At 37.3% G+C, this 21,668-nt stretch overlaps 1 protein-coding gene across 1 annotated transcript in view; it reads right to left on the reverse strand.

The window, feature by feature from the left end:
* Positions 1-21,668, reverse strand: part of MICU2 (mitochondrial calcium uptake 2) — a 154,184-nt gene that overhangs the window by 77,663 nt on the left and 54,853 nt on the right. The window contains exons 3-4 of the mRNA XM_082701686.1: positions 1,368-1,399; positions 1,186-1,261 (exon numbers count right to left, since the gene is read on the reverse strand). Of these exons, the coding sequence (XP_082557812.1) occupies positions 1,186-1,261; positions 1,368-1,399 (108 nt within the window). The remainder of the gene's footprint in view (positions 1-1,185; positions 1,262-1,367; positions 1,400-21,668) is intronic.

A 21,668-nucleotide genomic window follows, 5' to 3' on the forward strand; every position in this document is an offset into this window, starting at 1 on the left:
TTGCCCTCAACAGCCTTACCCCCTGTCTGTGACTCTTCTTCTACCCATTTGCTCAGCAAAATCCTAAATCCAGTACAACTGTCCAACATTTTTATTCCTACACGTAGCCTGCAGGAAGATCATCACACAACTGCACTGACTGGTGACTTTTCTTTCATGACCTGCACTATCTTCTGATCCCTTCAGGCTTCCCAGAACTCTATGTTTCTCTGGTCTGGTCTCTTTCCTAACCACAGAAGCTACTTCAAACCTTCTTTCTCCATATGTCCTACTTTATAAAAAAAAAAAATAAAAGCTATCCAGAACAACCTGCTTTTACTAAATTTGCAAATGCCTGCATTAAATTACCCACCTGTTCATCCTTTCCTACTGATACAATGAAAAAAGCTATGCACCCTGTGGAATGCTGATCCTTCCATTTTTGTTGTGAAGACAATCCTTTTTTTGACATTTTCTAGGATTCTCTCCCATTCATACTTCCTTTCTCTTATATCTTATTAAGTATTATATAATTACATTGCTATATTATATATATTATGTATGTTTCTCTCTCATCGATAAGATATATGCTCAAGTATCTTTATCTAACATTTTATTATATATGTTTTCCTCTCATCGATAAGAAATGTGCTTAAGTATCCTCATCTAACATTAAACAACATTCCCCTGGCCTTCTATCTCCGCGCTCAGCTACTGACTTTTAAATCTTCTTGCTCACACCCATGTCTCTCAAGCGGCCTGAACTTACTTTTTTCTTTCCCTAACACGTTCTCCTCTTGACTTTTGTGATAACATTCTCCTGATTCTCCTCTACTTCTCTGGTCACTCTGCCCTTGTCTCTTTCATGAGCACTGCTTCCTCTTCTACTCCCTTAAAAGCTAGTGTTCCTCTGGATCTCTCTGAGGCCTTCACTTGCTACATTCCTCCTCCTCAAGCTTTAATTAAAATTGATGTTTTAATAATTAAGCTGTAATTTCTCAGAGAGTTTGAGAAAATTATTTCTCAATGAACGTTTTATTATGACTTAAAAACATCTATTAAAGAACATGGCATTAAAAATCTATTAAAAAGAACATGGCATTTTTCTACATTGGCTCTCTACCATACAGTTGCAGACTTTACAACAACCCCTTAACAATACTCTGGTTAGATGAAACAAGTAGAAGTTTAACAAATCAAAATTACCTTTATCACCAAGGTCTCTAAAAAAAGTTGATCCACAACGAGCTGGTTGGATTCCTGCCAGTATATCCTCGATATCCTTTGAATACACATTGAAATTTTTAAATTTTAACTTATAAAAGTTCATTTTCTATGCCACCAAAAAACAGAAAGGAAGAAAGAACTCTCCCACACACATTGCTTACCTTTTTTGTCAGCTTCTTCACTGAAGTTTTACCTATAGTAAAGAAGAAATATTATTTAGTACCCATATTCCTTTGTAAAACTCAACCTCCACAAAGAACGAAAATTATTTAAAAGACAAAAAAACAACTAGGGTGCCTGGGTGGCTCAGTTGTTAAGTGTCTGCCTGTGGCACAGGTCATGATCCCAGGGTCCTGGATTTGAGCCCCATATCCCCCACACTGGGCTCCCTGCTCAGTGGGAAGCCTGCTTCACCCTCCTACTTCCCTTCCTTGTGTTCCCTCTCTCGCTGTGTCTCTGTCAAATACATAAATAAAATCTTAAAGAAAAAAGCAACTAAATATTTATAAGAAAATAAAACTTTGGCAAGTTAGCTAATATCTTTAAATCAAAGTTAAGAGCCAGAGAATTCTAAGCCTAAACACAAAGACTCTATGGATTTTTTAAGACCTACTTTCCAATTTCACTCACCCTATTTCAGACATAAAAAATCTTATCACCATTTTTGACTTCTCTTAGTTGTCTGCATCATAAATAAATTCTTACCAATACGATTTAAAAAACCTTTTTGCTTTCACTGATTAAAAAAATTCATATTCCTCTCTTAAAAAGCTACCTTTGAACCCTAAAAAGTTCTCTTCAGTTTACAGCCCTCTAGTAAATTTAAAAGTCTAGCCAATATGACTATCCATTCTAAAATTATTTTTAATAATCTTCTATTGGATAGCAGAGATTTATAATTCTTTCAGGTGTTCAGCCATCCTCTTTATTGCTTACATCATTTTCTTCTTATCCACTATAATTCTAAAGCACTGAGTTGCTTCTTTTGTTGAAATTTATAGCCTCAAGTCATTCACACATCTAGAATACTGAAAAATGTTTTACGTTGTTTCTTACATAAGCCACAAGCATCACAAACTTCCCTTTCTGGTCTCAAGATTATCTTATCTATGAAGTTCCTTCAGTACAATTGCAAAGTCTCTGAAAGTTTAGGAGACAGGTTAAAAAAAATGAATACTTTTAGATGTACCTTTTCTGTACTTCAGGATGCTTAATTTGGACTATAAATCTACTGGGGACAAATTCTATCATTTGCTGTTAATAAACTGTGAAGATTTTAGCTTTGCATTATTAATGAAAACCACAGTTGCAAATATGACTATATCATTTTTAGAAACATTTATGACCATGTTTATAAACTTAGGTGTTACTATTTTGGAATAATTTTATTTATTTTTATTTTTTAAAGATTTTATTTATTTATTTGACAGAGATCACAAGTAGGCAGAGAGAGAGAGAGAGAGAGAGAGGAGGCTCCCCACCGAGAAGAGAACCCGATGCAGGGCTTGATCCCAGGACCCTGGGATCATGACCTGAGCCAAAGGCAGAGGCTTTAACCCACTGAGCCATCCAGGCGCTATTTTGGGATAACTTCAAAGTATGTGTCACCCAATGATAACCGCAGATTCTCATGTTAGGTGCTAATATACACTTCAACCATCAAATAGACAAAATTATCATTTAAATTACAACCGAAGGGTTTATGTGAATGTGTATGTAGAAATATGTGGTAATATAATGCTAATAACAAATCCCAGAAAACTATGTAATAGATATATTTTATCTACCTTTGTATATTCTATTTAAAAAAAACCTGATGATTCACATTCCTTATATTGCTCTTCTTCAAGTCATGTTCAAATTATTCATTACCAGAGGCATTTTTATTTTTAGACAATTAAGGTTACTCCCCAGAGATTAATCCTTGTATCTAAATGAAACAAATATTCTAGAAAGTAATAATTGACATATTGAAGGTGACAATATGGATGGTTTCTAAGTAATAAGATTATTTCTAGGGGGTCTTATATTTGCTTCACACCTAGATTTCTTTTTGGTCTTTTAAAAATCTTTGTGTTTAAAAAAATCCTTCTACTTGAAACTGTATGAGGAAAGAAGGTAGCATTTGCTTCCCTGCAGCTAGAAGCCTAGAGGCCAAATACCTAAGCCAGTAAAATTCAATACTAGTTAAATACAATACAACAATAAGGTTGTGAATTAGTTGATAATGTAACACCAGAATCACATGTAAGAATGAAATTGTAAAACCCTATTGAGGCAGATTCCATATTTGTCCTTCCTTTTATGTAGCCCAGTAATTGGCATTTAAGTATCTGCTGAATAATCAAGTAAAAACTAGAAAACATTCCAGAATGTCTTTTTATTCAGATCCCTGCCTTTAAGTGGTTAATCATTTATTATCCTCATTTTATAAATAAAACAAGTAAGACTGACTGATACGCAAGAGGAATTAGGTCACAATATGGACACTAGATTTTTCTTCTCATCCAGATTTTCCAAAAACAGGTATAAGATGCCTTCAGTTCCATTAAAGTAGTAATTGGGAACCACTCTCAATACTTTAGGAAACTTCACAGAACTGAATGATTAGGCATGGGATGATTAGAGAGGTAACACTGGTTACTTCATGTTGATTACAAGTTCTGCTTGGTACCTGAATAGGTATTTGATTATCAAAAATGGAGAAACTGTGTACTTAGTGAGTTGTTTTTTTTTTTTAGATTTTATTTATTTATTTGACAGACAGAGATCACAAGTAGGCCGAGAGGCAAGCAGAGAGAGGAAGGGAAGCAGGCTCCCCGCTGAGCAGAGAGCCTGATGCGGGGCTCGATCCTAGGATTCTGGGATCATGAGCTGAGCCGAAGGCAGAGGCTTTAACCCACTGAGCCAACCAGGCGCCCCGAGTGAGCTTTTCTTATAAAAAATACTTTTTCAGAATGGAATCAATAATTAGAAAAAGGCAAAGAAATTACTGTAGCTGACAAAATGAGGTCATTCTCTTATATAAAATTCATTTTTAGAAAAAAAAATTAATGTGTTACCAGAAGGAACATCTAATTTCTCTTGTTTTCTCTTTCTCCTAAGTTAATAAACTTTTCCTTGAGTAAGAGAAGGGGATGTAGTGTTTCAAACCCAGAACACTAGGTTAGGGGGTATCTCACCATGTACCAAGGAGACCACAGATTTTCAAAGGAAGAGGTCCATGGTCTGATCTGTGGTATGATGAGCCACAACTTTGTTCTTCTGATAGCAATTATAACACCAGGACATTTAAAATATACCCAAATAATTTTGGCCCCATTTTTCTATTTAAGAGTGAAACCTATCTGTACATAATCTAAAATTTTTATGTGTGTTTGTTTGGTCTGTCTGGTTTTTTTGGAGGGAGGGGAAAACTGCTTTTCTTTCTTTGGTTACTTCTACTTTCACATACATAAAAAACCCAGTCTTTTTTTATGCATATGTACATATGTAGTCATATATGGAAAGAACAGAATGGGGAAAAACTTAACAGCAATAAGGTAGAGCTAGAGTTGAAGCTGTAATGTTGTATTATATGAGGATGAAGAATGGGAAATACATTGTGGCTTTTCTTGGCAGGGGAAGGCACAGATCTTAAAGATCTATGAAGCACTATAATGGAATTCTGGCTCAGGAAGTAGAATGTTTTTAAAGGTCTCCACCTCTTGTAGAGATTCCACCATGTGGGTTTCACTGTTTACAGAGGATTTCTGAAGTAAAAATCAGGAACAAGCCCATTGTGTTATAGGCAAACAGCCATTTTAATACTTAAAATAAGTAAAACTACGTTAATACATAGTTAAGTACTATTACAGGTCAAATAAATCTTTATACCTCTAGCCAAAATAAAATTATTTGATGACTGTAACTATAAAAACATCATTACTGGTATCTAATTCAATTTCATTTTGCTAGAGGTAAGTGGACTTTTGATATATAACAATTAGACACAGAGACACTGCCATCATTTTATATCTTTTGCATGAATATATGAACAACCTGGTATCAATGTCAGAATTAGTTAGACAGAACTAGTTACTCCAATACTTGCTTAAATTCAGTCATAGCTATTATGGAGACTGAGGGAGAAAATGACACATTAGCAAAACAAACTTCAGCAATAGTAAAAGAGATAACTGGAGGGAAAAAAAGGAGGGCAAATTAAGTGATGCTATTTTCCTTCAACAAAGCATGTGGCTTGCTCATTTCTGCTGTAATATTTAAATAGGAGGAACAAGAACTATCTCCTGGTTGGTATTTTTTCTAAAGAGAGACAGTGATCTCCTAAAATGTCTGAAAGTGGCCTACTTGTCTGTCGGGGACTGCCTCCGGCCGGGAAAGTCCCCACCATTACAAGAAGGTGCTTGGCTCACTGCTAGCAAAATACGCTGCAAGTATACAATGAACTTTCTGGTGAAGCCCGCCTAAAGGAGGTCATAGTTATTGGCTGTATCAAATTTAATCAGCATAGTAACAGGACTCTCATTGGCTCTCCCCATTGCTTGACCCCTTATTGGTCACCCTGCTGTATATAAGCTAAGGAAGTTGATTAAATAAACGGAAATGAAGCATTAACACCATACCAGGCTCATTGTCGTCCTTGCGGGCCGAGGGCGACACTTGTCAACTTTGCTAAACTGCTCTTCAAATACATTTAAGTTATTTTTGAAGGAGAAAAATGTGACTTTTTTTGCAAACTCAAATACTGAAATAATAACAACATTATACACAAATTAATTACAGTTTAAGAGCTAATATAAAGGGGGAAATACAGCAGCTAAGAAACTAAATAATGGGGGAGGGGGGCGCCTGGCTGGTTCAGTCGTTAAGTGTCTGCCTTTGACTCAGGTCATGATCCCAAGGTCCTGGTATTGAGCCCCACGTCAGGCTCCTTGCTGAGCCGGAAGCCCGCTTCTCCCTCTCTCAGTCCCCCTGCTTGTGTTCCCTCTCTCGCTGTGTCTCTGTCAAATAAATAAATAAAATCTTAAAAAACAACAACAATAACAACAACTAAATAATGGGGAGAGGAGAAGACAGGGAATGTTTCTCCAAATAAGAGAAGCTAAAGGATTAGCATGAATTAACTCAGAGAAGTTGGGTTAAAAGCATTCTGGGAACAGCATGTGCAGTACTGAGACAGGGAGAGTTGGAATACTCTAGAAACAGAGTAGGGCTTGTCAGTCACTTCTATTGTGATGAGGAGAGTGAGGGCGAGTGGCAGTTTTGGTGGCAGGAAGCTGAGGTAATTGGTATCTAAAGACTTCTATTTTCTCTTTGAGTAGGTGATCAGGTAGTTTGCTAGAACATGTATGAGAAAGTGTAAGAAAACTTAGCATGATGCATCAGAGATCGCTAGTATTAAAGAAAAACAACTGATTTTCATATAGAGAGGCAATAACCTGACCCTGATAACTCACTAATTTTAGTAGTTTTATTATTTGTAGATGCTTTGGGGTTTTCTACATAGATAAGATGTCTCTGACCAAAGCTCAGTCCAAAGAGCTTTAGCTCTTCCTTTTAAAATCTATACACTTCATTTTTTTTTTCTTGCCTTTCGGCACTGGGTAGGACTTCTAGTACAGTGCTGAATCTAAGTGGCAAGAGTGGAGAGCCTTGCCTAGTTCTTGATCGCGGGGGCAAAGTGGTCAAACTTTCACCATTAAAAATGATTTAGCAACTGACTTAATGTCTGTATGGCCTATTAGGACCTAGCCTCAAAACTGCCAGACTATCATTTCCATGTGTGTCCTGTGAATTGAAGCAGTTACAAAGTTTCAAGGAGAGGGGACAAAGGCTCCACTCTTGCTGGCAAAATTGTGGAAGAGCATATAGGGCCAGAAATAGTATTGCAGCCACTTTTGGAAATACTATCTGCCACAGCACCTTAACTGACTCATCACCTCATGTGCAATACAATCTTGGGTTCTTTACCAGAAGAAACTCTATCCTTTCTTCTCATACCTTCTGTTAAGTCCTGATTACTCCAGTCCTTACTGACCTCTCCGCTGAAACTTCACCACATTGAAGACCATCTATTACCCACTCTTATACTAGATTATAAATTCTACAACAAGATCTGTTTTATTCACCACTATATCCCAATGCCCAACACAGTGCTTGTGGGTTTTAAACCTGTTCTCACACAGGAGAATGCATCCTCCTCAGATGGGGGTGGGCTGGTGATGAGCCAGGGTACTTGGAAGTTTTGAGTTATTTGCCATGATGCAGTTTGATAACTACAGGAATCCTTATTGGGCTCCATCTTAGGTATGTGTGTGTTTTTAAGAAAGCCCGGGGTAGAAATGTTTAGGGGTGTAGAATGACCGACTGGAAAATCTGGTACTTTATAGTGTTCAAATGCTGTGAGAGCAGATTATACCTACAACCCTGGTCTACTCAGGTACTGACTTCATGTTTAACTGGAGGAATGGGAATAAGACTTCTTAGTGAGTCTTTGAAGGCCTAACATAGCAACTCTTTTTTTGGAAAATGTGTTCATCATCAAACTGTGCTTTTAAAACTTTTAATTGTACTAAAAAAAAGCTACTGCCTGTAAATCAGTTCACTTCTCTATTAGAATTGCAGTAAATGAATGTTTTGGTTTACATACCTGCTTAGACCTATAAGAAGTTAGTTCTCTCATATTAGAAAAGCATATAGTCATGTTTTTATTATTTTATTGTCTCCTTTATGTTTTCTAAAGTATAATAATTTTAAAACCATTATTTTTAATTGGGTACAAGAGCTGGTATATTTTTATACATGCATTTTGTATAGCTTTATTATATTTTGATATATTTCATATACCACAAAAGCCATCCATTAAGCTGTATAGTTCAATAGTTTTCATATATTCAGAACTGTACAATCATCACCACCATCTAATTTCAGAACATGTCATCACCCCAGAAGAATGAAAACCCATTAGCAGTCACTCTTCCTCCCCTAATCCTAGGGAACTGCTAATCTACTTTCTGTCTCTATAGATCTGCCTATTCTGGACATTTCATATAAATGAAATCATACAGTTACATTTGTGACTAGCTTCTTTCATTTAGCATAATGTTCTCAAGGTTCATGGATGTTATAACATGTACAACTTCACTGTACTTCATTTTTTATTTTATTTTTTAAAAGATTTTATTTATTTATTTATTTATGACAGAGACAGAGAGATAGAGTACAAGTAGGCAGAGCAGCACGCAGAGAGAGAGGGAGAAGCAGGATCCCAACCGAGCAGGGAGCGCGATACAAGACCCAATCCCAGGACGTGAGCCAAAGGCAGGTGCTTAACTGACTGAGCCACCCAGCTGTCCCAGTACTTCATTTTTTAAAAGAGCCAGATAATACTTCATTGTGTGAATCTACCACATTTTGTTGATCCATTCATCTGCTGGTAGACATTTAGGTTGTTTCTGTTTTTGGCTATTGTGAATAACATTGCTACATGTGCAAGTTTTTATGTGGAGGTATGTTTTTACTTCTCTTGGATGGTATACCTAGGAGTGGAAATGCTGGGTCATATGGTAATTCTATGTTTAATAGTTTGGGGAAATGCTGAATTGTTCCCCAAAGTGACCGCACCAGTTTACATTCTATAAGTAACATGTGAAGATTCCAATTTCACCACATCCTTGTCAAAGACTGGTATTTCAATACAAGAAATCTGAAGCATAAACTTAAAACTAAAGGAAATCTAGAATATCTTGATATCACAATGGGCTATGTGAGACAGGGTACTGTCTCAGAGGTGCCCCAACAACGAATGTACATGGGTTTGAACTGCATGGGTCCAATTATACATGGGTTTTTTCAATACATACATAGTACTGTAAATGTATTTTCTCTTCCTTATGATTTTTCTTAATAACATTTTTTCTCTAGCTTACTTTATTGTAAGAATACAGTGTAAAATATGTATAACATACAAAATATGTGTTATTTGACTATGTTATCAGTGAGGCTAATAGTAATGGAGTTTTCTGGGGAGTCAAAAGTTACATATGGATTTTTGACTACACGGGGGGTTGGCACTCCAAACTGTATTATTCAAGAACCAATTGTACTAGTGAAGAATCTACTTCAAACACAACTAGTAAACTGAAACTAAGCATAAGCTCTAGTCAATTTAAAAAGTTTAAGACAGGGGCACCTGGGTGGCTCAGTGGGTTATGCCTCTGCCTTCGGCTCAGGTCATGATCCCAGGGTACTGGGATCGAGCCCCGTATCGGGCTCTCTGCTCAGCGGGGAGCCTGCTTCCTCCTCTCTCTCTGCCTGCCTCTCTGCCTACTCGTGATCTCTCTGTCCAATAAATAAATAAAAATCTTTTTTAAAAAAAAAGTGTAAGACAGACTAAGAAGTTTCTTTAAAATGTAAGTTTTAGGGGCGCCTAGGTGGCTCAATCAGTTAAGTAGCTGCCTCTGGCTCAGGTCATGATCTCAGGCTCCTGGGATCAAGCCCCATGTCGGGCTCCCTCTCAGCAAGGAGTCTGCTTCTCCCTCTACCTCTGTGTCCCCACCAAATAAATAAATAAAATCATTAGAAAAAAATAAAACGTAAAAAAAAAATGTAAGTTTTGGGGCACTAGGCTAGTTCAGTCATAAGAGTGTGCAACTCTTGATCTTAGGGTCATGAATTTGAGCCCCAGATCGGTGTAGAGTTTATTTAAAAATGAATAAATATATTAAGAAAAACTTTAAAGAATAAAATGTAGGTTTTACTATTGGGAAGATGTAATTGGGCCTAAATGCCTAATTTTTTCACTGAAAAAGAAAGAAGTTGGTGTAAGACTTCTTTAGGGAAACAGTCTTTTCAACAAATGGTACTGGGACAGCTTAGATGGTTATCAAATGCAAAAGAATGAATTTGTACTCCTACCTCTTATCATATACAAAAATTACCTCAAAATGGACCATAAATCTAAATATAAGAACTAAAACCATGAAACTTTTTAAAACAGGTGAAAATCTTTATGAACTTACAGTAAGGTTACAGTTTCTTTGATATGACACCACAGCACAAGCAACCAAAGGAAAAAATGGACAAACTGGACTTTATCAAAATTAAACATTTTTATATGTTAAAGGAAACTATCAAAAAAGGGAAAAGAAAACATACAAAATGGGAGAACATTTCTGCAAGTCATTTATCTGACAATGGTCTAGTATTCAAAATTTATAAAGAACTCTTACAACTCAACATTAAAAAGCTAAATAAGCCCAGTAAAAATGGGTAAAAAATGGGTAAAAAAGTATGAGGACATTTTTCCAAAGACATTCAAGTGACCAACATGTACACAAACAGATGCTCAGTATCATTTGTTAGGACAATGCAAATGAAAACCACAAGATAACACTTTACACTCACTAGGATGGCTATAATGAAAAACAAAAATTGGAAAATAACAAGCTTAGAGGAGGATGTAGAGAAAGTAGGACCCTCATACCCTCACATAAAAATGGTGTAGCCTCTGTGGAAAATAGTCTGGCAATTCCTCGAAAAGTTACACAGAATTACCATATGACTTAGTATTCCTCTCCTAGGTATACACCCAAGAAAAGTGAAAACATTATGTACACACACACACACACACACACAAAGCCTATACATGAATGTTCAGGGAAGTGTTTGGTTATCTATCATAACCAAAAAGTAGAAATAACCATCAGCTGATGGATGAAAAAAGAATGTCATATCCATAAAATACAATATATTCAGCCATTAAAAACCTGAAGTAATATATGCTATAACATAATGAACCTTGAGAACATTATGCTAACTGAAAGAAGTAAGATACAAAAGGACAGATACTGTATGACTCCACTCATGCGGTATCTAGTACACAAATTCAGAGACAGGAAGCAGATTAGGAATATAACAAAGATAGGCAGAGAGAGGGATATGGTGTTTATTAACTGATCCCAGGGTCCAATCTCAAACCTTTGGAACCAACATCTTTGGGGGAGGCAGGAACTCGAGTTTTTGTTTTTTTTTTTTAATTTTTAAAAAGATTTTATTTATTTATTTGACACACACACAGAGAGAGAGATATCACAAGTAGGCAGAGAGGCTGGAAGAGAGGTAGGTAGAGAGAAAGAGAGGAAGCAGCTCCCTGCTGAGCAGAGAGCCCGATGCAGGGCTCGATCCCCAGACCCTGAGATCATGACCTAAGCCAAAGGCAGAGGCTTAACCCACTGAGCCACTCAGGCACCCCCAGAACTTGAGATTTTTAATAAGTGCTCCAGGAGAATTTACTCTCAAGGAAGTTTATAAAATTCTTTGTTTTCACATTTGATTAAAAGAATCAAATTATACCTAATTTTACAGAGCTGGAAATAATCTCAGAGAGAACTAGAGAGTAGCCCCAAATCAACAACTATAATAGTGGCAAAGGTAAGAACTATGTATTTTAATTGCAGCCATTTTAAAATTTAAGATTCATTTGTGGAATTCCAAAAGTCCAAGATAAATCCACAAAGACATAAGCAACTTTGGCACAGGCACCATAATAAATTTTATGGCCATCCTAATTACAACCCTTTTCAGAGTAAATTGTCAATACCAACAGGTTAACCTGAACTTGACTTATTTATTTGCAATAAAATCTATGTTGTAAGTATAAATATAGGCATCCAACATATAGAGGTAAGGACCAGCATGGGGCAAAATTCCTGTGGTATCTCTCTACTGGCCTTACTGCTCTCTTCCAACACTCAAGTAGGCATCTCTTCTGTGACTCATTTTTGCTTGCTCTTGGCTTTTAGTAACAGAGGGTTGTGACTTCATTCTTAAGGGGATTTATATTATAAAAGAGCTCCTGTTTGTGGGAAAAAACTTTTCAAGAATTAAGCTAAAATCAAAGTCCAACAAGTGGTGGAAGAGGTATTTTTTTTTTTTTAAATGGGGTAATGGTAGCACTGAGTTTTCCCTCAATTATTATTACCAATAATGATTATAAAGTATAGCTACATAAACAAGAGCTACAAACATCTGCTTTCTCTGTCTTAAGAAAGAGTTCTTAAGGTAAAAATCACTCTATTATCTCAGCCCAGACACTTCTGGTTTTCCAAAGCTACATAAACTCATTAACATTTGGTTTTCAGTTTTTAACCATTGAAACTTTAGTTGAGTTACAACTAAATAAACTTACTGTGTGTGGGGTGCAATTTTGGGAATAATGCTTACTGCAAAATCTTTAAAGAATAAAAGAATGAAAGAATTAAAATCACTCATAATTTGAGAATTCAGATATAATTGCCAATATTTTTGCATTTTCCCTAAGAATAACAATTTTATGAAGTAGCTAAAAATTTCAGAGCTCCCTATATGCCAGGAACTCAGTGCCCCACTTGTATGACATTACCAAATCTTTTCACTTTGAGATAGGTACTAAGAGCATTCCCATTTCACTGATGAAGAAATTTAGGCTTGAAGAGATTAAATAACTACTCATAATCGCACTACTACTAAGTGGCAGAGTCAGTGTCCAAACTCAGTTTCTGTGCTATTCCAGGACCTATACTATCAACTATACTATATAATAATACCACTGTTCTTTTTTTCCTCATCTTTGCATGCTGAATCTAACCATGCCTTGATCCTACTGGGTCCTCCGATCTATTTGATACCAACATCTTTTCATTATTCTTTGCCTATTTTTGTAACTTTCCACCTGGCTGAGCTTCAATGGCCAACTGCTGTAATCATTCCCTTGCTTCTACTTCCCTTTGTCATATACTCTTGGCTGACCCCAGCTCTTGTTAGATCCAACTCTCTGCCTTCTCCATCCCAACACTATACAGCTGAACACGGAGAAAAGTAACCACAATCAGTTGATTTAGATTCATTTTATATTCATAAGTAATGACCTCAACTGGGATTATAATAAGGCTATTGGTGATCATATTACATTTCTCATTCCTTACTATCAAACCATACTGTTTTAGAAGACTACTTGGCAAAACTCCAATACTGCAACCCCTTCTTCACTCTCAGCTGATGACCTGGATTCTTAATTGACTGAGAAATGGAAAAATAACTTTTTTTTTTCCCTCAAGATTTTTAAAAATTTTATTTATTTGACAGAGAGACACGGAGAGAGAGGGAACACAAGCAGGGTGAGTGGAAGAGGGAGAAGCAGGCTTCCCATGGAGCAGGGATCCTGATTCGAGGCTCCATCCCAATGCCCTGGAATTAGGACTGAGCCAAAGACAGACGCTTAACAACTGAGCCACCCAGGTGCCCCAGAAACATAACTTCTTATAGAAGCTCCCACCAAATAGTATGACTTTTCTAATGCCAAGTTTCCACAGTGTTAATAGTCTCTTTCTTCTCTTAGCTCCTCAAGGACGTTGTCCTAGAAATTGTTTTCTTTCTTTCCTGCACTGTCAAGTTTTCCTTTCATCTGTCAAGACATACACAGCTGTTTCTCCTGTCTTAAAAAAAAATCCTCTCTTGATCTCACTTCCACTTCCATCTACTGCTTCGACTTTCTCCTTTCCTTTATGGCAAACCCCTCAGTGTCTGTCTTTCTTCCATTTTCTCTTTTCCCATTTACATTACCAATGACTCTAGTTAGGCTTTTATTTTCACACCACTCCACCAAAACTGTTCCTATGAAAGTCACTAATAAACCCTCATGTTGCCATATCCAGTGGGAAATCCATTCACTTATTTGTTTTTTAACTGAAGTATAGTTGGCAAACAATATTACATTAGTATCAGGTATACAACACAGTGATTCAACATTTAACATACGTTATGAAATGCTCACAAGTGTAGCTACCATCTGTCACCATATAAAGTTATTACAATATTACTGATTATATTCCCTATGCTGTACTTTATGTTCCCCTGACCCATTTATTTGATAACTGGAAGTGTGTACCTCTTAATCCCCCCTCATCTCTTTACTCATCCCACAACTGTCCTCTTTGGCAACCATCAGCTTGATTTTTGTATTTATGAATCTGCTTCTGTTTTGTTTTGGTTTTTTGATTCCACATATAAGTGAAATCATACTGTATTTGTTTTTCTCTGACTTCTTCCACTTAGCCTAATACCCTCTAGGTCCATCAATGTTGTAAATGATAAGATTTCATTTTTTTAATGGCTGAATAATATCCATTGTGGTATAAAAGATATACCATATCTTTTCTACCCCTTCTTTTTTCTATGGGAATAGCTGACACACAATGTAACATTAGTTTCAGGTGTACAACACAGTGATTTGACAAGTTTATACATTATGCAATGTTCACAAGTATAGCTACCATTTGTGCCAAGATACACTGCCTTTACCCATTTATCCACTGATGGACACTTGGGTTGCTTCCATATCTTGACTATTATAAATGATGCTGCAGTGAACACAGGGGTGGATACCTTTTTAAATCAGGGTTTTCACTTTCTTTGGGTAAATACCCAGAAGTAAAATTACTAGATCATTCAGTATTCCTATTTTTAATTTTTTATGGAGCCACCATACTGTTTTCCATAGTAGTTGCACCAATTTACATTACTACCAATAGTGCACAAGGGTTCCTTTTCCACATCCTTGCCAGTACTTACTTTTCTTATCTATTTTGATATTAGCCATTCTGACAGGTGTAGAGTGATGTCATTGTGGTTCTGATTTTCATTTCTCTGGTGCTTAGTGATGTTCAGCATCTTGACATGTGCCTGTTGGCCATGCATTTTTTTTTTTTTAATGTCTATTCAGGACCTCAATCCATTTTTTAAATCAGACTGGAAATACCCCCTTATCAGATACATTATTTACAACTATCTTTTCCATTCAGTAGACTATCTTTTCATTTTGTTGATAGTTTCCTTGCTGTGCAAAAGTTTTTTGGTTTGCTGTAGTCTCAACTGATCATTATTACTTTTGTGGTCCTTGCCCGAGGAGACAGATTCAAAACAATATTGCTAAGACCAATGTCCAAAAGTTTATCATGTATTTATTTATTTTTTTTAAGGAATTTTATGGTTTCAGGTCTCACGTTTAGGTCTTCAATCCATTTCATTGTATTTCTGTATGTGGCATACCATATGGTCTGGTTTCATTCTTTTGCATATAGCTGTCCAGATTTCCCAACACCAACACAGAAACTGTCTTTTCCCCATTTTGTAATCTTGTTTCCTTTGTTGTAGATTAATTGACCACATAAGTGTGGGTTTATTTCTGGGCTCTCTATTCTGTTCCATTGATCTATGTGCTTATTTTTGTGCTAGTACCATAATGTTTCAATTACTATGACTTTGCAGTATAGTTGCACATCTGGGAGTATGATACCAGCTCTGCTGTTCTCTCAAGGCTGTTTTGGCTACTATGAATCTTTTGTGATTCCATACAAATTTTAAGATAATTTGTTCTAGTTCTGTGAGAAAATGTTATTGGAATTTTATAGGGATTGCACTGAATCTGTAGATTGCTTGGGAAATATGGACATTTTAACCATATTAATTTTTCTTTTTCTTTTTTTTTTTTTTTTAAAGATTTTACTTATTTATTTGACAGAGAGAGATCACAAGTAGGCAGAGAGGCAGGCAGAGAAAGAGAGAGGAGGAAACAGGCTCCCTGCTGAGCAGAGAGCCCGATGCGGGACTCGATCCCAGGAACCTGAGATCATGACCTGAGCCGAAGGCAGCGGCTTAACCCATTGAGCCACCCAGGCGCCCCATATTAATTTTTCTAATGCATGAACATGGTATACCTTTCCATTTATTTGTGTCATCTTCAGTATCTCTCATTAATGTCTTATAGTTTTCAGAGTATAGGTCTTTCACCTCCTTGGTTAAATTTATTCTTAGGCATCTCTTTTTTGGTGCAACTATAAATGAGACTATTTTCTTGGTTTCTCTTTCTGCTAGTTTGTAGTTAGGGAAGAGAAATGCAACAGATCTCTGTATATTAATTTTGTATCCTGTGACTTTATTTTTGTATTTTGTATTACTGTGACTTTACTGAATTCACTTATTAGTTCTACCAGCTTTTTGGTGGAGTCCTTAGGGTCTCTATATACCATGCCATCTGCAAATAGGGACAGTTTTACTACTTCTTTTCCAATTTGGATGCCTTTCTTTCTTTCTTTCTTTTTTTGATCTGATGGCCATGGCTAGCACTTTTAGTACTACATTGAATAAAAGTGAGAGTTAATAGTAGGAAAGAAATGATAAAGATCAGGCAAATAAATGAAATAGAAACTTAAGAAAAGATCAGTACAACTAAGGGCTGGTTCTCTGAAAAGATAAACTCAAACTATTCCAAAAAACTGAAGAAGTCCGGGGCATTAAGCTCCACTGATTTTCAATGCCAGATATTATGGGGGCTTGCCTTCATGGTACAGATCCCCAGGGAGGGGGTGACTAATGTGGGGCTTGATCCTCTCTCTCCCCAGGGTGAACCTCTGTGCCTTTGATATCCCTTTGGCTTGCAGTTTTCTATGCTAGGGATTTGATTCCCCACCTAATCATGTCTCTGCCCCTCCCACTTGTCTTGATTTGGCTTTTCCTTCATGTCTTTAGTTGTGGAACAGTTATTCTCCTAGTCTTCAGGTTGTTCTCAGAGTTGTTCTACATGTAGTTGCAGCTTTGATCTGTTTATGGGAAGAGGTGAACTCAGTATCTTCTTACTCTCTATCCGGCCCACACCTCCTCAATGGTCAATTCTTACTTCCTGTTTTACTTGACTTGGCACTGACATTTTTCATGTTTGATCATTCCTTCCTCCTTGAAACACTTTCCTGCACTTTGCAACACTACCTTACTGGTCTTTCTTCTTAAACTGCCCATATTTGGTTTTTTTAACTGCTTTCTCCTTCATCTCTCCAACTCTAAGTGCCAGAAAAGCTCAGGGCGCATTCTTTTTATAGCTTATTTTTGCAGTCTCATTAAATCTCTTAATTTTAAATAGCATGAATTTTCGGAAAAGTCTTAAACTTACACTTTTGGTTCCATTCACTTTCTTACTTGTGTATCTAACTGCTTACTCATTATCTCTTCTTGGAAATCTAGTAGAAACTCTTGTTAATGAATACCTACTATGTGTCAAGGACTTTTCTGGGCATTCAGTCTATGTCACTGAGTATAAGAGACAAAAATCTCTGCTGTTATGAAATAGGCATTCTAGGGGTAGAATAGAGACAATGAACAGTAAACTTAGAAACTAAGTAAATTAGATATAGTATACATTAGATTGTGGGAAGTGCTATGAGAGAAATCTGAACAACGTAAGAGGGATTAAAAGGGCAGCACAATGGATGGATGGGGGGGGTGGTATCAGATTACATTTCTTCATTGAGAAGGCAACTGAAGCAAACAGGGAGGGATTAGCCAAGAGATAACTGGAAAATGTATTTCAGACAAAGGGACCATCCAGTGCAAAGACCCTAGGTGGGAGCATATTTGTTGTGTGAGGTAAAGCAAGGTGGCCGTGTAGTTGGAATAGACTGAGCTAAAAAAAGAGTAACAAGCACTTTGGTTAGAGAAGTTATGGTGGTAGACAAATAACTTTATAAAATATTTTAATGCTAAATTTAAAAAATTCAGCCTCATGTATCTATCTAACTTGGATTTATGAGAAATAAAAAAGCTTCTAATCTCAATCGCAATGCTGCAAATGAGCCAATCTTAGCATATCCTTCATCCAAATCTGGGTCTCCCGCCCTGGTTTGGCCAGCTAAATAAAAATGCAGCTTTGTATGACAAAATTAATTGAAATGATTTAAAAAATTTGTAACAAATTTCAACAAAATTTATAAGGTAGACAGACACTGTACAACCTTCTATGCTATTAAAACAGCATTTGTTCTAAGGCATTATATAATATGTTAAGGCATTATATAATATGTATAAGGTACACATATTAGAACAGTACCTTTAATTTAGCACAATGGCAAAAAGAAAAGTATGCTTGACCACAAAACCATAATTTTCTAACATAATATAATTTTAACAATATAAAGACATTTTATGGTACTCCTAAACACATTCTCAGCAACCTTTTAATTCTGACTATGCCAAAATTAATTCACTTATATTACAATGTACGAGGAATACAATATCACATTCTACTAAAACAAGTAGCCTGTTAAAATTACCAGAGAGAGAGAATAAACCAGAGTTATAAGAATTTGACTGTTTTAAAAATTTTTAATTTAAATTCAATTTAATTAACACATGCTGTGGTATTAGTTTTAGCGGTAGAATTCAGCGGGTGTTTGTTGTATACAACACCCGGTGCTCCTTACTTCAAGTACTCTCCTTAGTGCCCATCACCCAGTTACTCCATCCCTCCACTTCCCCCAAGCAATCCTCAGTTTATTCCCTATAGTTAAGAGTCTCTTATGGTTTACCTCCCTATTTTCTTATTTTTCCTTCCCTTTCCTATGTTGATCTGTTTTGTTTCTAAAATCTCACATGTGAAATCATATGGTATTTGTCTTTTTCTAACTGATTTATTTCACTTAGCATAATATACTCTAGTTCCATCCATGCTGTTGCCAATGGTAAACATTTCACTCTTTTTGATGGCTGAATAATATTCCTGTGTGTGTGTGTGTGTGTGTGTGTGTGTGTGTGTACACATACACCACATCTTTATCCATTCATCTGTTGATAGACATCGGGCTTTTTCCATAGTTTGACTATTGTGGACATGAATGCTGTAAAAATTGGGGTACATGTGCCCCTTCAAACCACTGTTTGTATCCTTTAGATAAATACCTAGTAGTGCAATTGCTGGGTCATAGGGTAGCTCTACTTTTAATTTTCTGAGGAACCTCCATACTGTCTTCCAGAATGGCTGTACCAGTTGGCATTCCCACCAACAATGTAAGAGGGTTCCCCTTTTTCTGTGTCACCAACATCTATTTTCCTGTGTTGTTAATCTAAGCTATTCTGACCAGCACGAGGTGTTATTTCATTGTGGTTATAATTTGTAGTTCCCTCATGCCGAGTGATGTTGGGCAATTTCCCATGTGAATGTTGGCCATTTGTATGTCTTCTTTGGAGAAATGTCTATTCATGTCTTCTGCCCATTTCTTGACTGGATTTTTTTTTTTTTTTGGATGTTGAGTTTGATAAGCTCTTTATAAATTTGGGATATTAGCCCTTTATCTGATAAGACATTTGCAAATATCTCCTCCCATTCTGTAGGATGTCTTTAGGTTTGTAAAATTTGACTATTTTCAATAACATTTCTCCAAATAAAATTTAAGTGTACTGAGGAGACAAGATGGCGGGGAAGTAGGAGGAGGTGCCTTTTCAACCTGTACCCTAAAGTGAGCTGATTACCTACCAAAGAACTCCGATCACCAATGAAATCAGCCTGAGTTCAGAATTATACACGTTTGGATCTCTACAGGGGCAGAAGACACCAGTAGGCAGGTAAAGTGGAGTGGGAACGTCAGACTGATATCGGAAGATAAACAAAAGGGGGAGGGAGCCACCAGAGGCAACCGATTGGAAACTAATACCCCAATATGAGTGCCCTGCGTCTGGGGACCAGCATTAACTTGGAGACTGGTTGAAAGCACTCAGAAAGAGCAAAGGATCGCAGGGGGGAATTTGTGGGAATTGGGGTGGCTAGGGACAGGGGCTTAAGTCCCCAGACCCAGACAGCCTCCCATGGTGCTGAGCCAGAGAGAGTGCAGAGGGAAAGCCGGGTCTTGGTCCCTGAGCTATGAGTGTGCCGGAGATTGAATGGGGTTTGGCTCCTGTGAGGGGCTGGGAGGCTCGCCAGATGGCAGAACACCGAGCCATGCTACAGAGCCTGAGACACGTGCACCCCTCACCTCCCCTGAGAGAGGTGTGCAAAGGCCCACCTGGCGCTCTTAGACCCGCGCCATTGTTTCAGAGCCTGAGACGTGCACGTGTGCTCCAAACTCTCCCCAGAGTGCGAAGGCCCCGCATGGTGCTCTCAGAGGCTGAGACATGCACGTGACCCACAGCCTCCCCTAAGAGAGGTGCGCGCAAACCCAGCACTCTTAGACCCAGAAAGATGAGGCACTCCCAGTCCGGGCCAGTGGGAAAATCTCAGTGTGCGATTGCTGCTTGGAACCTCTCTGGTGGTCTGGAACTGCCCAGACAGCCACTGCTGCCGTGGTTTTGGGTACAAGCAGAAGATCCTGCATCCCCAGGGACTGCGACTCAGAACCTACTCTGCTAGGGGTCAAGGGGGAGTTTATATAGGCTCTGCAGCACCCACAGGAGAGCAAACTGAGGCTTCTCTCTGAGAGGGAGGTCAGGGTGCAGTTTGCTTTCCTCTAAACCTACAAAAACCATCAAAAGCGGTCAAGGCGAGAGAGAGAAAAAAAAGTGAACAAACATAAAAACCTCCAGTGTACAAAAGCCTGAAAAAACCGGTTTCCTCAGAGCCCACCCCCTTGAGGCGGGGCGGGGCGGGGGAGAACTTAACTCAGGGAACGTCATTGACTAAAATCCCACGTGGCAGGCCCCTCCCCTAGAAAACCAACCAGGAAAAGAAAAAAAAAGACTACAAGAGAACGACCACCACTACTTCATAGGACAACTTTTATTTTTAATTCGTTCCCACTATTTTGGCTCATTCTTTTTTAATATAGATAATTTTTTAACCTATTTACCATCACAGTGAGCTGTCCAGTACATCAAATTCCATAATAACCTTCTAACCTGAACTTTTTGATACATACACCTGTGTTTTTCTTTTGCATTTCTATTTTTTAAATTTCCTTTTTTTAATTTTAGTTTAGTTTAGTCTAGTTTATTCCTTTATTATTTTTATTTTCTAATATTCATATAGAGTTAAACTTCAAAGTAATCCCCTTTCCCCAATCAATCCTACCCCTATAGGTAAACCAATTTTTAATCCTCCTTTATCTTAGGAAAGTTGAGTCCTTTAACAAAGATATCAAGATACATCCAGGAAGAATCAAAACAACCTTCCTTGCCCACACTGAGAATTTATAACCACTCTCCCATCTTTTTCTTCCTCCAGTGTTTCTGTGTTTTTGTGTTTCTCCTGATAGTATATAAATCTTACACTTGGGGTTCTTTTTGATGAGGTTCTTCCTTTATTTGCCTATATATATATTTTTTCCCCCTCTTGTCATATACTTTTATCAGTCTTTTTGTTTGTCTGTTTTGTTTTTATACTTCATAAATCTTACCTTGGGGCCCATTTGGGCTGAACCTTCTCTTTTATCTTCCCTTTTTTTTCCTGTCTCTCTCTCTCTCTCTTTTTCTTTTTCTTTTCTTTTTCTCTCGTTTGGGTGGGGAAGCCTGATTGCTCAGAAGTGTTCCAGGGTGCATCTTGACGGCACCACAGTCGATACATCCAGCTACATCTGTTCAGTCATCTCTCACTAAAATGACTAGGAGGAGGAATGCCCAACAGAAGAAAAATACAGAGGATGGACTTCTACAACAGAGCTAATGGC

Source organism: Mustela nivalis (genome assembly GCF_964662115.1).
Source record: "Mustela nivalis genome assembly, chromosome: 15".
In the NCBI taxonomy this organism is placed as follows: Eukaryota; Metazoa; Chordata; class Mammalia; order Carnivora; family Mustelidae; genus Mustela; species Mustela nivalis.